This window comes from Syngnathus acus, chromosome 16, assembly GCF_901709675.1.
Source record: "Syngnathus acus chromosome 16, fSynAcu1.2, whole genome shotgun sequence".
Classification (NCBI taxonomy): Eukaryota; Metazoa; Chordata; class Actinopteri; order Syngnathiformes; family Syngnathidae; genus Syngnathus; species Syngnathus acus.
This window is the reverse complement of record NC_051101.1, coordinates 12076368-12091185: the sequence shown is the minus strand read 5'-3', so window position 1 is coordinate 12091185 and position 14818 is coordinate 12076368. Positions and strand designations below refer to the sequence as shown.

Sequence of the window (14818 nt, the reverse complement as noted above, 5' to 3'; positions counted from 1 at the left end):
TGAGGGCGGGTGTGGCACTTTTCACTTTCATTTAAGCTTTGACCATGATTTTTCCCTAATGAATTGGCCTGTTATTAGAACACCTGAAAATGGCGGTGTACCTAATGGAGTGTCTGAGTGACGTCACAGATCAAACAGCCAATCAGAAAGTGGGGGTGAGGGCGGGTGTGGCACTTTTCACTTAAACCAGGGGTGTCGACCTCCAGTCCTCGAGGGGCCGCGTTCCAACATGTTTTCCAAGTTACCCTCGTTAAGCGCACCTGCGTGAAATGTTTTAGCCCATTTCACGTTCCGCAGGAGCTAAAACTTTTCACGCAGGTGCACTTAACGAGGGAATCACACGGACACTCCATTAGGTACACCGCCATTTTCAAGTGTACCTAATAACAGGCCACTTTATCAGGGAAATATCATGGTCAAAGGTCACAGGTGTCAAGCCCTAGTCCTCGGGGCCGCGTTCCAACATGTTTTCCAAGTTACCCTCGTTAAGCGCACCTGCGTGAAAAGTTTTAGCCCATTTCACGTTCCGCAGGAGCTAAAACTTTTCACGCAGGTGCACTTAACGAGGGAATCACACGGACACTCCATTAGGTACACCGCCATTTTCAAGTGTACCTAATAACAGGCCACTTTATTAGGGAAATATCATGGTCAAAGGTCACAGGTGTCAAGCCCTAGTCCTCGGGGCCGCGTTCCAACATGTTTTCCAAGTTACCCTCGTTAAGCGCACCTGCGTGAAAAGTTTTAGCCCATTTCACGTTCCGCAGGAGCTAAAACTTTTCACGCAGGTGCACTTAACGAGGTAATCACACGGACACTCCATTAGGTACACCGCCATTTTCAAGTCTATCTAACAACAAGCCACTTTATTAGGGAAATATCATGGTCAAAGGTCACAGGTGTCAAGCCCTAGTCCTCGGGGCCACGTTCCAACATGTTTTCCAAGTTACCCTCGTTAAACACACCTGCGTGAAAAGTTTTAGCCCCTTTCACGTTCCGCAGGAGCTAAAACTTTTCACGCAGGTGCACTTAACGAGGTAATCACACGGACACTCCATTAGGTACACCACCATTTTCAAGTGTACCTAATAACAGGCCGCTTTATTAGGGAAATATCATGGTCAAGGGTACACGTGAAAATGGCAGTGTACCTAATAGAGTGTCCGAATGACATCACAGATCATTAAATAATTTCTCTGGACTCTCTGGACTTCTCTGAATCCAATGTAAAAAGCTTTATAGATGCCACTCATACTCTGGAGGACGCTTGTTTTTTTTTTTCTTTTTCTGTACATGTGTTCATTTATTTCTGGACGTAACCATTTGTTATCTTTGTGTATATTTGTTAAAAAAAAAAAATTAAAGTCATAAATGAGTGGCATCATCTTGTAAATGTATTGATAGAATTTCTCATACAATGATGACATTTTAATGGTGAGATCTTGATCATGTTTATAAGATTATAGGTGTATGAGAAATGAAAATTACATAAAAATTGCAACGAAAAATGGGTCAAAATACGTAAAGTAAGATTAAAAACTGCATTGAAATGCAACGGAATTTATAAGCATGCCAAAACATTTATGTGACTGTAAATATTTTGAGATGTAACCATAAGTTTGTTGTTCATTTGTAATTTAAAAAAATATATATACATGAAGAAACAACAACATTGTCTTATTTTTAAATGTTTATTTGGAAAAGAAGCACAAAAATAATCCAATATTGACCAATATGGCTTTGAAGACAGACAGGATATCTCCAAACAGCGAGCATTTCCTTTGGCAGATTTCCAACTCATCCAAAATGTTTGAATTGACAGCATTTGTTACACACCAACTGTTAACTAGAAATCTTTGGAGAGAACTTGAAGGCACTTTTGGACAACAAAATATCACCAGAAAAGCAACAGAAAAATAAAGCCATCAAGTATTTTCCAATAAGCGCTTGGCTATGCTTTCTTTGGCTGACAAGCTGCTCGTTTACAGTACAGATGTTCCATCAAAAATAAATTGCAGAAAAAGGCGTTTTAAAAAAGCCAGCAAAAAAAGCATCAAGTCATATGACAGAATGATCAATGATTGCGCAACCACTGTAAATGCTCACGTGTGGCACCAGGCACAAGGACCAAAAGTCACCAGGATTTGGTGAAAATAGTCAGGCTGGGAAATTGAAAAAAGTGACTCTTTGCAAGATAGAAGAAATGATGAAACTGTTCATCCAGGCGCAATTATAAATACAAAATATGAGAAAAATAATCGGTTCGTTTGTAATCATCATTGAGCAGTCAGAAGCTAAAAGGTCAAATGAGCCTCATTGGCTTCACTTTCTTATGAAAGTATATTTATGTCCGCACATGTATCATTAGGCATAGTTGTCACTAGTTCATTGAATAAAACAAAAATGTTTATTCTACTCTAACAAAGTTATAAACCGTAACGTGGGACAAACGGACGGTTTCAATGGGGTTCACCATCTGTGCGTGTTGACATTTGACAGCATTACACATGAACCGAGTGATGCGTGTGTTAGCATTAGCATAAGCGTGGCACATGCAGGAAGTGGATACATCAGCAAGCAAGCTCCTGTGACCTTCAAGCAACCTTCTAAGCAGCAGAATAGTTGATAGATACAAAAAGAAAAAAAAATTGGATGGTAATGAAGAAGAAAAAAAGACATCCCTGCGATGACTAATGATTGCGCAAGTGGAGGCAGTGCCAAGTCTGCTTTCACATGAGCACGCAGTTCTCAGGCTTGACGCGACTCTGGAAGGACAAAGAGCAAACCATAGTATTACAACAAAAATATTTGCACACAAGAAAAAAATATAGCTAATTAAAATATGAAATGTGAATTTTCAGATGAGTAAAGAAAATTGAAAAATGTCAAGATTTGATTAAATTACCCTTTTAAAAAAATTGGTTTTAAAAAAATATTTATATAATTATTTGATGTGCATTGTGTCATCACGAGAAAAATAAAGCATTAAAATACTGAAATGGCAATAAAATGCCAGAGAATACATTTTATGAAAAAAAAAAAAAGAAAAAAAATCTGAATTGCATGATGTTCATCTTACAAAACTCTGGATTTCATAATAAGCAAGCGTTACCTGTCTGGGCAGGTTGTCGGCCACAAAAAAGGATTGTCCCACGAGGCCTTCGGGCCCGCCGCTGCCGCCGCCGTGGCTTCCGTGGCTTCCGTGTCCGCGGTCCGACGTCTGGCCACACGAGTCGCAGATGACCGTGCGGCTGCGGAGGTTGTACTCGTTCTCGCCGCTAGTGCTGTGTGCTCCCTGCGGGGGGCAGCAGAGCGCGCTCACAGTTACACATTCAACTTCACCGTGTTGAAGAAGCGGAGGAGGAAGATGTTACCATATCGTCTTCATCCTCCTGGAAGAGGGTGCGGGTCACTTTTCTGCTGGCCATTTCCTGGTGGTGAAGAGGACAAAAGTCTTTATAGCCTTAAAACCCTAACCCTAGTTTGAAACCCTAACTACTAACCTCTCCAGCGGCACTGACGAGAATGGTCTGCAGGATGTCGCCGGTGCCCCAGGAGTCCTGACTCTTCCACACCAGATCTGACGGGGGGGCGTGGGTTCCGCCGCCCGACGCGGCCCAAACCTATGCAAAAAAAAGTTAACGCTCACACTTGGAAACAACAATCGGCCTTTTTTGTTGTTTTAGTCATTAAACTTACGGTGACTGTGGCTCCAGCTTTCAAGGTGTACTTGTGAGGGAACTTGTAGACAATGGCGTCGCCGTCGCCAACTTGTCTCTTCAACTGCCAGCCGGCCAGTGATTGGTCCTGTCGGGGAGGTGCTCGTTAGCATAGCGTTCTCTCGAAATCTTTGAGAACTTGGGCCGCTCACCTCGTCGCTTTTGTTGCTAAGCCTCACGAACTTCCCTTCCTGGTCCACCTCGTCCACGGTGACGCGGCCGCTGGCTGCGGCATGCTGGACGACGCGCGTCTTGGTGACGGTGCCGCCAGCCGCCGCCACGCTGGACGTGTCGCTGTCGTTGTCGTTGAGACGACGCTTCTTGGAGACGCCGGAGGACGTGCGGCTGCTGGAGGCGACGGCGGGCGTGGCGTGAAGCAGGCGGCTGTGGCTGTGGGACGAGCCCGAGGTACGCGTCACCGACACTCGGCCCGTCTGAGGGCTGGGCGACAGCTGCAACCTGAAGGAGGGGGCGGAGTCACTTAATTTGTTTTTAGAGCAAGTTGGTGTGTTTGCAATCACCTCTCCTCCTCGCCCTCCAACAGTTTCCTGTAGGCGTAGATCTCCATGTCCAGGGTGAGTTTGATGTCGAGGAGCTCCTGGTACTCGTCCAGTTGCTGCTGCAGGCGCGCTTGCATGCTGGCCATTTCGCGATCCTTGTCTTCCATTCTGCGCCGCATCACGTCACGCTCCCGGCTCAGCATCTCCTCCAGCTCGCGCACCTTCGACTCGCTCTGGGACAGCTAGCCAGGGAAAGATTTGATTCAAATGATCAAAAGTGGTACCTTAACTTTTTTTTTTTTTCATGCAAACCTGTTTCTGCAGCTGGCTGAGCTGAGCTGACAAACCCTCCACACGAATGCGCGTCTGCTGGAGCTCTTCGTGGGCGGCGCCAACCATGTGGCTGTTTCGGTCGGCCGACTGCCGGGCATTCTCCAACTGACCAAAAAACGGACCACTTAGGTTAGCGACTGTCATTGTGTGAGATCATATTGAAACTATTGCCTAAAAGGCCTCGAGCTTGGACAGTAGGTGGCGCCGTGGTGCAGTTTACCTTGGAGTTATAAGTCTTCTCCAGCTCAGCTTTGTACAGTGCCACCTGCTCCTCATGTTGAGCCCTCAGGTCAGCCAAAGCCTCCGCCAGTTTACTCTCAAAGTCCATCTGCCGCCCGCTGTCGATCTCCACCATGCGAGACTCATGGCGACGCTTGGACTCACGGATTTCCTGCGACACAAAATGTGCATTGGTCACACATTACGCAAACAGCAAGCTGGCAGATGATTGTCCAGAAGCTGGCACCTCATTGTAGAGGTTCTTCTGGAACTCCAGCTCTTCTTTCACTGTCTGCAAGCGGTTCTCAGCATCCACGCGACGAAGCATCTCGTCTTGAAGCTGACGACGGGCGTCTGCCAGGGCACCATCCAACTGAGGGGGAACCACAAGACTTAAATAGATGTCTTAAAAACAGGAGTCATTCATGAAACAAGCCACTAGGTGGAGCAATCGAGCCACTTTATCTTCATTCAGCATCCACCACCGCTCAGAGCATAAAATGTGTGCTGTGCCCGAGTTGGTTTTTGTCTTTACCTTGGCAATCTGAGCTTTGAGCTCCTTGAGCTCGAGCTCCAAGGTGCGCTTCTCCCCCAGGGAAGTATTCAGGGTGGCATCTTTGGAGTTAAGCAGAGCCTCCAGGTCCCGGAGGCGGATCAGAGCCGCGTCCAGGTCAGACTCCTTCTTGCTGTTCCTGGCCGAAACATCAATAGCAACAAGATGTCACACATGGATGTTACTCTATGTTATGGTTGCTGCTTATAATCATTTTACAATTTTTGGCAACTATTTTCACAAAATGCACGGGGTTGCTACTGTAACTAATGTCTTTTTTTTTCGACTCCAAATCATGTGCTTGCTTTTAAACCGCATGACCTAAATCACAGAGCAAATTTTTTTTAACACATCGCCATCAACATGCTGCAATTAGCCTTAAATTAGACAGTAAGTGCCCATAAAAGTCCAACTCCTCGGTGAGGAGAATTCATGTTTCCAGCATGTGTACAGACTGATAGCAGGAAAGAACACGGAAACAAGCTCTCTGTAATTCCATTTGCTCCGAGGGGAAATTGTTCATTGTATCTTATTACCGTGACTTAGTGTGGCTTTAATAAACAGTGCCGACGTGGCTAGGAGCTAATAACGCTAAGCTCTTAAATGATATGCTAAATGCTACCACAGCTTGATTGTTTTAATAATGTGTTTGCCGATGTGCGCTACTTCTGACAAAATGGATGCAAATGGCGACAAGCTACTCGCTGTATTTAGCATTTTTGAAACCCTTAAGGAAGTCATTTGCCATATGGACAAGCCAAGCTCATTTTTGGAGGTGGCTGAAGAGTTTAGCCCGAGTGACACCGTTTGGAGGGTAGAACACAAAGTGGGGAAAGAATAAAAGAGGAGAAATGCGAGGAGGAGGAATGTGTTGGCTCTTTTCCCGGTCTCAGCGATGACTCAGAGGCAGCCTTGCTATCTTTGTCCACCGCGCCAGCCACAAATGACGCTTGCCACCAATCAAAAAAAAAAAAAAAAAAAAAAAGAACTTCCTGCTTTCCCCTCTGCCCGCCCGCTTCCACCAAGTTTGCTTTGGTGTTGCCAGGGCAACCCTGACCTCAGCAGGATGCAACCTGAAAATGGTCATTTCTACACCACGATATAAAAAGGGAAGAAAATCTCTTGAAATCTTTCTTTAAAAAAAAAAAACTTTTTTTTTCTTTTAAAGCTGAATGCTAAGCTATGTAAAATTTATGACAATTATATAATCAAAAACGGAACAATTTGAAGAACTATAAATCTGCAGAACCTGCTCGTCTTGCTTCACGCCAACTAACTTGAACAAATCATGATGATGTTTTTATTTTGATGGAAGAGACCATTTGCGACAAGATGGTCAACCAGCCGCCACCTCATGCTTGGACAGCTGGACCAAGCCGGCCGGCACAGAGCAGTCTTGTTGGCGCCATTTTGCTTGTGAGCAGCTGCCCACCAGGGCCAAGCTGCAATTGGATGGAAGCATCACAAGCTATTCATCTCACTCACATCTGGTCAACATGTGCGTGTGGGATTTTCCAATGGGGCTACCATCTAAACATAGGACCCGAAAAGTTTTTTTTCCACATTTCTATCGACTCTTTGAAACAATAACAGCTCATGTCTACTTAGGCCTCTGATGGGGAAGGCAGTCACATGACCACGGCTTGTGTGTGGAGGACAATGAGCAGCATTGTGCGTGTATGCAAAATGTGCTCATGATGAGCGTTTCCAGTTTCAAACAACCACCGCACGTCATATGCTTCACAAGCTGCTGATGGAGTTGCTGGAGGGGGAAGCCGAGTGGGTAGAGGGTGAGCTACCGAGGGGATAGCGGGTAGAGGGTGTGGCAAAGAGTGTGTGGAGCTGTTGAAAAAGAAAAGAGAAAGGAGGAAAGCTCGAGGAGAAAAGAGGCGGTGCGACGCCTTTTGTGTGGTTCGTCGCCACGACAAACTCGACTTCAGCATTTGTATGCAAACACTAGAACTTGGCAAACACTGTCGCTCAGTGTGTGTGTGTGCGTGTGTAATACGAGGCCCCATTGTGCCAGTCCCGTGTCGTTTTGCAACGATTCGGTGGAGAATGAGTCACAAGTTCTGACTAGTTTTTCACATTCATTATCACCACCATCTCTTTTTAGTATTCATATAACACAACTAAGATGTTAATTAAAATGAACTGAATTCAACACACAGGAACCGCACCAACGCGGGGAAAAAAATGTTTTTTTTAACGAGGCTTTCCTGCCATTGTCCGTTTATCATCTAATTCCACCTTAGATGATCTTTATTTTAAATGCAATTAGTTTACACTTCCTCATGCAGGTTAGTAAAAATAAAAAAAATCCATTTACAACATTCGGAGAAGCTACCAGAGGTCCAAGCATTAAAAAATACATTTGGTTCAAATTAAAATGCTATTCCATGTTACATAAGAAGCCACACTGCGTGGAAACGCACCAGCTTATGACCCACGGCCCACTGGGAACATTTATCCGCCATCTTACAATCATTTACGGTGACTCACAAAGAGGGCTGAGCTGACTCCAAACTTCCATGGAAACTTCTATAAACTCTTTCAAGCACATACACACACACAATATAAACTATCCTGCCAAGAACTTCACTCGTCACCAAGTTGTGGCGTCGAATCTCCTCATTTATCCTACGTCTAGAAAAAAAAAAGTCTATTGGCAACATCTGCCATACATTTCCACAGTAGACAACAATACCTTGCTGTTCGCTTTAATAGGAACAAGAAGACAACGCAGGCCTCACGCTCACTGAGAAATGATTAAACATGTTAAATGGGTTCAAGAATTTTTTTTTTCCCAATTAACAGTATGTTCACAAGAGCTAGGAAATAAACGTGCACCACCATAACTTAGTGAACTATTCCTTTGTTTTTACATTCTTCCCATTGAAGCTTGTCCAGCCATGACATGTTCACAAATCGTGTTCACACCCTAAAGCCGCGCCCTAAAACCTCCGCCCTACCAACGATCAGTAAACAGAGCAGGTAAATCCTTCTTCTCAATTGATAAGATAAGATGTTTACTTGGACTCTTATTTACAAACAGGGTGGAGGCCAATCAATGTTATAGTCCACAATTATGACAGGACCTTTCAAAAACGTAAACAAAAAGTATTCTTAGTGAATATTAAGCATAATAAACCAATGTTGCTCAAATAAGTCATGGATAAAACAATGTAATATTACATAAACTTTTAATTAAAAAAATTATATTAAAAATACATTTAAATATTTAATATTTAAAAATAATTTAAAAAAATTATTTAAAAATTTAAAAAGTAAATATAGTGTGCAAAAAAACTAAAAAAACATGAATACTTAATTTGTTGATAAAATTAAAAAGCAATCAACTGCAGAAAAAGCCGACAATTATTTATATATATTGAGCCTCATCAGCACTCCTTCCTTCTTTCCATATGCTACAACTTTCAATGAGGAACCGTTGGCACCAGTAACGTGAGCTTCTGCCTGAGGGGGGGCCGTGCTGTATGTGTTCTCTTCATTAACTCCTTCTTTTCAAAGGAACACACACTTTCCAATTCATCCACAAAGTTACTCATTCCAAACATAAACCAATCAGTGTGAGTCACTGCTCAATCACTAGGGAAGTCCAAGGTTTCCCGGTCGCCATGACAACCCAAAACAAAGCAGCCCAAGGCCTTGTGGGCTGACACATGGGGGGATTCCGGGTCACAAGTGCCCATCTCGTGTCACAAGACCGACGCTGATCATTTTGCCGTGACAGTGGCCACCCACTAGAAATACAAAGCTGCTTAAAAACACACACAAAAACGCTTGACTGTACTATATTTAGCAGCAGTTTCCCTTTTGGACCTCCACCCTCCTTTCACTACTCAAAGACATTCCTGAGATGCCAGCGCTACCTGTGGCATCCTGCACAACAATCAAAGTCACCCGCAGGAGACATTCATTTGACGACATCCTGCACGATCCTGACAGGTCTCCAGATCTCCATCAGCCTAATGATTATTCCATAGTTGGGGTAAAAGACTTTTTGTGTCTGTTTTGGCTTTGCGGTGTGATTTTGAGACCTCCAACAAAATGTTCAAGAACAAGTCCAAGGTTTCTTACCTGGCTTTGAGCTCCTTGTGTTCTTCCTTGACCTTGCCCAGCTCCAGCTGCAGACGAGCCCGTTCCCTGGCCACCTGGTCCAGAGTCTTGCGGGCGTCGGCCAACTCTGCCTCATAGGCCGCCTTGATGCCGCTGAGGTCTCGGCTGACGAGCGACTCGGATTCGGTGATGCGAAGACGCAGTCCCGCGTTCTCGGTCTCCAACGAGCGCACCTTGTCGATGTAGACGGCCAGACGGTCGTTGAGGTTGCACAGGTCTTCTTTCTCCTGCAGGCGAGTGATTCGTGTCGGCGAGCTGGCGCCGCGCGTGCTGCGTCTCTGGCTTGATGTTTCCATGGCGATGGCGGCGAGGGATTCGGATCAGGATGGTCACTGCGGGACGACAAGGGACGTCATGTAAACGCACGCACAGTATGAACCATTGTTACATTGACATTGGAATTGTTTTTTTTTCTTTTTTTAGTAGTAGTAAAAACTTTCCACCGGCCTCCCGATCCAATTCAATTATACGCCAGTGCCTGTTATTCTTACATTTTACAACCTCTATTATTTTAGTGAGGAAAGCTGGACGCATTTCCTGGCTCATTCCCACCAGAACAAGCATCCATCTGCATGAGACTTCCTGTTCAACCAGGCCTGGTCAAACCTTTGACAGATTTCTGATTTTTTTTTTTTTTAATGGAGAGGTGGGCCAGGTAATTGAGTTGCCAGAATGTTGACTTTGTAAATAAACACCTAGCACGGCATACATATTTGGACTCTCCTTGGAGCAATGTGAAATATTTAGTGAAAGGAAAATGATGCCAAGTGGTGCAGGTTGTAAATGAAAACCAGTAGGACAGCCATTCAAGTGACAACAAGGTAGGAAATGGTAGCTTCTAATCAAAACAGCAGACGTACTGTAGGCTACTGGATATTCAAATGTTAGCATCGTCTGCTAGCAGGCAAACTAGACCAACATGGTTGTCTTGGCATACGTTTTCAGGACAAAAGGTATTTTATTGAGTTTTAAATGTAAAATGTACAATATTAGTTGTTTTACTAAAAGGTACTGCAGTTTTTAGTTCATTTGAATTCATTTAAATTCATTCGCCAGTCAACAGCAAGCTAGCTCTACACTTAATTTATCGAAACCCACGTCACTCACCAATCCAAGTCCCGCCTTTTAAAGCCGTACACACTCAAAAGTCACAGATACTACAGTAGAACGTGAGGATGGCAACCCTGAGAGGACAAAAAAAATACCTGCACCTCACATGTGCATACTATTGTTTAAAAATGCTAAATCAATTCTAAACTCATTACTTGAAATTTTACAGTCACAATTTTATATGCTTTTTTTTAACCAATATTTCAAATAAATATGATCATACTTTTGACCCTGCAGTGGAACCACGGCAAAAGACCACATTTTGGCACACTCACATCAGAGCTATCACCATTTCGCACCAGGACACCCACTGCCGGGAAAAGTCCATTCGGAGGGGCTCCAACGTGGGCTGCCAAACTTTTGCCACCCACGCAGCCCCACTGACATGTGCACGCACACGCCCACATGAGCAGCAAAGTCAGGAGCTCTCTCCACACTCTCTCAAAGTGTAAAAGTGCTCATTAATACATCAAATAATATCAAAGTGCTCATTTACACTCTTCACACATGTGGGGAGCTTTTAACCGGCGCCTACTTCACCAATGATCCTGTTTTTTTTCTCTCCCCCCGCCTAAAAGTTGTTCCTGACCTCTCCCGCGCCACATGAACACTCCAAACTAAAAAGGAAGGAAAAGACAGAGAATTTTAGACCTTACCTCTTCAGAGCTGCAAATGTGGGCAGAAGATTGCTCGACGTGTGCGTGTCGAGGAGGAGGAGAAAAAGAAGAAGAAGAGTGCTCGCTTACTGGTTATGCGAGTGTGTGTGTGTGCATACTTCTGTGTGTGTGTGTATGTGAGTCTACGCCTGGAAAACTAGACTGCTTTCCGGCTTGTAGGAAAGCAGGGTGGGACGGAGGGAGGGAGGCAACAAGGAGGAGTCAGACAAGACTGTGTGTGTGTATAGTTGTGCAGCTGTTGAGCTTTATCTGCGCTCACCCAGATAGCGCACTACACGCAGAAATCTCAGCAGACGTCGTGACACTTAGCCGCCCCCTACTGAAAGTCTGCAAATGACCCACTTTAGCGTGGGGGGGATACATCCCAGACCCACCTGTGACAGGTGGAAAATGTGTGATACACAGAGCAACCAAACATCTGCTAGCTTAATGCTAAACGTACGATGCAAAACGCTTTGGATGATGGTACAGTATATTTAGTCACGGTGTCCCACAGGGATCTTTATTAGGGCCCCTTTTATGTTTTATATCACAAAATAGTTCCTCTAAAAAGAAATCTGCCTATGTAACAAATACAGAACAAATATTTGTGTGACATGCAGTACATTATACAGTATCTTAATGTATTCAATTAAATGTAAATATAAAAACTGGCCACGACATTAGGTACACATGCTTCTGTTGTTATCGATCTAAAAAAAAAAAAAAAAATCCTCACTTCTTTAAGGACATCCTCTTTACAGAATCCTTGAGAATGATCTTCTGGTGATCCACTGAATCCGGAAACAAAGGGTGAAAAAAAAATCCGGTCATCTGTGATATTCCAATGATAGATCCAGTCATTCACGGGTGAACTCTTCAAATGTCTCAATGAAGAGATTTGGCTTTTACTTTTATACGTGTGCTCTCTGGGTGGAGTTAATGGAACCATGGAGATGGAGAGGATACAAGAACTTGCATACACGTCTGCGCGTGTGCTTAAATATGGACTAAGACGGTGCATCCTGGTTTGGTCTGGTGGTGGTGGCAGGCCTAGTGGAAAGCAGCAGTCACAATTTTAAACAACCTCCTCCTTCTTCACCTCCTTTTTTCCCCCTTAGGCTTTCCATGGAAGTTCTACTGAATTACAGTCTGGAATCTTAGATGATCATCAAACAGCCGAAATGTTGCTTCAAACCAAAATGATCGACTTCCTGTTTAATTTCTGGCTTTTTTTCCCCCCATGCATTTATTTTTTTTTTAGGTCCACTTGCCAAATGGACATTTCGCAAGTGCTCCGTTCCTAAAGTAAACTGTTCGAAAGTGCAGCTCTCCTGCCTACTTTCTAGTTGAAAGCGCTAATAAGAGCATGGATGTGTCAAGCGACTGTGATATGACACATCAGACGAGGCGAGATGCAAACGCGGGTCGGGCCTGCAACATTCCAAGCAGGCACACGCACAACACCAAAGGTGTGTCTGTCGACTTTGACTCACAACTCGCTCACACACACACACACACTCAGAGGAATGTCAGCCTAAAATGTAAATGTGTGCTTGTAGAAGTGTAGAGAGAAAAAAATAAATGAGCCAGCGCCTCCCGCTCCAGTTTAGAAACCTGACTTCCCACTTTTTTTTTTTTTTTTTTTTTAAACAAAGGCGCTGGGAACAAAAGTACAGCAATGAACATTCCTGGCGGGAGCTAACAAAGTACAAATATTTTATTGTACTATGGCTATGCTATACGATTGAGTATTTATTTTTGGAATGATTTTAACTCCCTGCATTTGAAAACTTGTATTTTTTAATCCTTAATCAAAATACGCTTATTACATTCTCAACCGTGAGAGATTTTAGTATTTTTGACACCTCTGACATTCTCATCCGAGTAACATGTGAATGAGTCAAACCAAACGTATGTCTTTCAAGCAAAGTCTTGTTATGATAGCAACGCAACACGCACATACAATAGTCAACACGCAAGCAGAGTGACATGTGCACGTTATCATTGCAATGTCATTTGTCCTTCCTGGGTGGGGCTGCTAAAATCAAGGGAAGCGCCCAAATCCATCGTCTCTAATATTGGTTTAAATGCTTTATGGGGGTTTACAATCACGTTCTGGTATTAATAGGCAAAAGTATGGATCAAAAGGAACTTTTTGAGCGCGCATATAATAGTTGTTGCACCTGAGGGAGGAAGGTGAGACAGTGTAAACACTCAATGTGTACATTGGGTTTGACGGGTGACGTCTCAATTTAAATGATCACAACCTGGACAAAAAGAAATCGACCTTTCACATGGATCCAGTTTTGACAAATTAATGGGATCAAATACAATTTTAATTGTTAAAGCATAGCTCACATACAAAAACGTAATAGTTTCAATTTCAAGTAAATGTTATTTTATATTTGACTTAGTTTTGATACGAGTTATTTTTGTGAATGTTGTTCATCTTGTTTTCCCTTTTCAATTACTTCACTGGTTCTTCTATATCAAACAAATTATTTTGGGTGTATTTACCTGACATGTTTCGGCGGGTTCTTCCGCTTTCATCAGAGTGACACTGATGAAGGCGGAAGAACCCGCCGAAACATGTCAGGTAAATACACCCAAAATAATTTATTTTTGTGAATGTTTTATTTCTAATAGAATTCATTTACGAGTTCATTTAGATAATGTTTTCATTTTATTTAGCTTATTTTTATTTTCTACATTTCATGAAATTATTTTAGTTTACTTTAGTGACCTTTAGATTTTTTCTTTGCATTTAATTTTTATTTCTGGCGTTTCATTTTGACATTACAGTATTTTTATCGCATTACATTCAGTCAAATTATTTGACGCCCTTTTTCATATTATTGATGTGAATTGCAGGTGCCTCTGTAGCGCCCTCTGCCGATGTTAAAACAACTCACAGTCCTGTTAAAAAGTCACACAGCGCTATCTAGCGGCGGATGAGGAGTCCAACGACAGTATGTGCTTTCTCATGAAAGGGTCGCAGAGTTCATGACGTCACCAAACATAACAACGTCGTAATTTATAGCAATAGCAAACACCGAATAGCCCCCCCATATTCCAAACCGGAAATCTTACCTGACTTTTCTCGAATCTTCCTCAGGGTCGTTTTGCAATCTGCTTTTCTTTCCACGCGTGTTTTACGTCCACGCGTCCAACGCCGCAATGGGCACAACACTGTCACATAACAGGAATTAGCAGACACGCCTGAGAGATAAAAAAAAAAAATCCACGTGTTAAATCCAGGCAAGAAAAAGAAGCCGCGTTGGTGCACACTGGCTGCAAATCTGAAAACACACACGCAAAGAGTTTGTATGTGTGTGAGTGAGTGTGTGTCGGGGGAGTGGGCCTGCTCGCTTGCTTTGCTTAATTGCACAGTGCCACCTGGCGGACGTAATTTGGGGGCGGGGAACAGGTGCAGTATTTATGCAAGGACGTTTCCGCGTTTTTTTTCTTCTCCACATTCTGGATGTGGAATAAATGCACAAATTATTCCGCATCAAGAATATCCAATTGGAATTTAAATTACAAGTGCATTCACTAATCCTCATCAACACAACAACTTTAAACATT

General features: G+C 43.4%; 1 protein-coding gene across 3 annotated transcripts; it reads right to left on the bottom strand.

The window, feature by feature from the left end:
* Nucleotides 1-1672: 1672 nt before the first annotated feature.
* On the bottom strand, nt 1673-14546 carry LOC119136110 (lamin-A-like). Of its 3 annotated transcripts, none has more exons than XM_037274342.1 (13): nt 14324-14546; nt 9426-9796; nt 5307-5463; nt 5019-5144; nt 4773-4943; nt 4532-4657; nt 4241-4461; nt 3872-4178; nt 3700-3807; nt 3504-3623; nt 3375-3431; nt 3113-3295; nt 1673-2765 (listed from the first exon to the last, which is right to left on the bottom strand). In XM_037274342.1, the coding sequence occupies exons 2-13, from the start codon at nt 9758-9760 to the stop codon at nt 2730-2732; spliced, it is 1947 nt and encodes a 648-aa protein (XP_037130237.1). In that variant the 5' UTR covers nt 9761-9796; nt 14324-14546; the 3' UTR covers nt 1673-2729. The 3 variants fall into 3 exon arrangements, with proteins under 3 accessions (XP_037130237.1, XP_037130236.1, XP_037130235.1); XM_037274341.1 differs by lacking the exon at nt 14324-14546 and adding an exon at nt 11231-11391; XM_037274340.1 differs by lacking the exon at nt 14324-14546 and adding an exon at nt 11970-12099 and having other exon boundaries at nt 1676-2765.
* Between the last annotated feature and the right edge of the window lie 272 nt (nt 14547-14818).

Excerpts from the sequence above, each read along its gene's own strand:
- LOC119136110 (XM_037274342.1), bottom strand. The coding sequence starts at position 9,760 with ATGGAAACATCAAGCCAGAGACGCAGCACGCGCGGCGCCAGCTCGCCG. Across the intron at positions 4,179-4,240 it reads TTGGAGGGCGAGGAGGAGAG|GTTGCAGCTGTCGCCCAGCC; the intron begins GTGATTGCAAAC and ends CCCCTCCTTCAG. Across the intron at positions 3,808-3,871 it reads TTAGCAACAAAAGCGACGAG|GACCAATCACTGGCCGGCTG; the intron begins GTGAGCGGCCCA and ends CCTCCCCGACAG.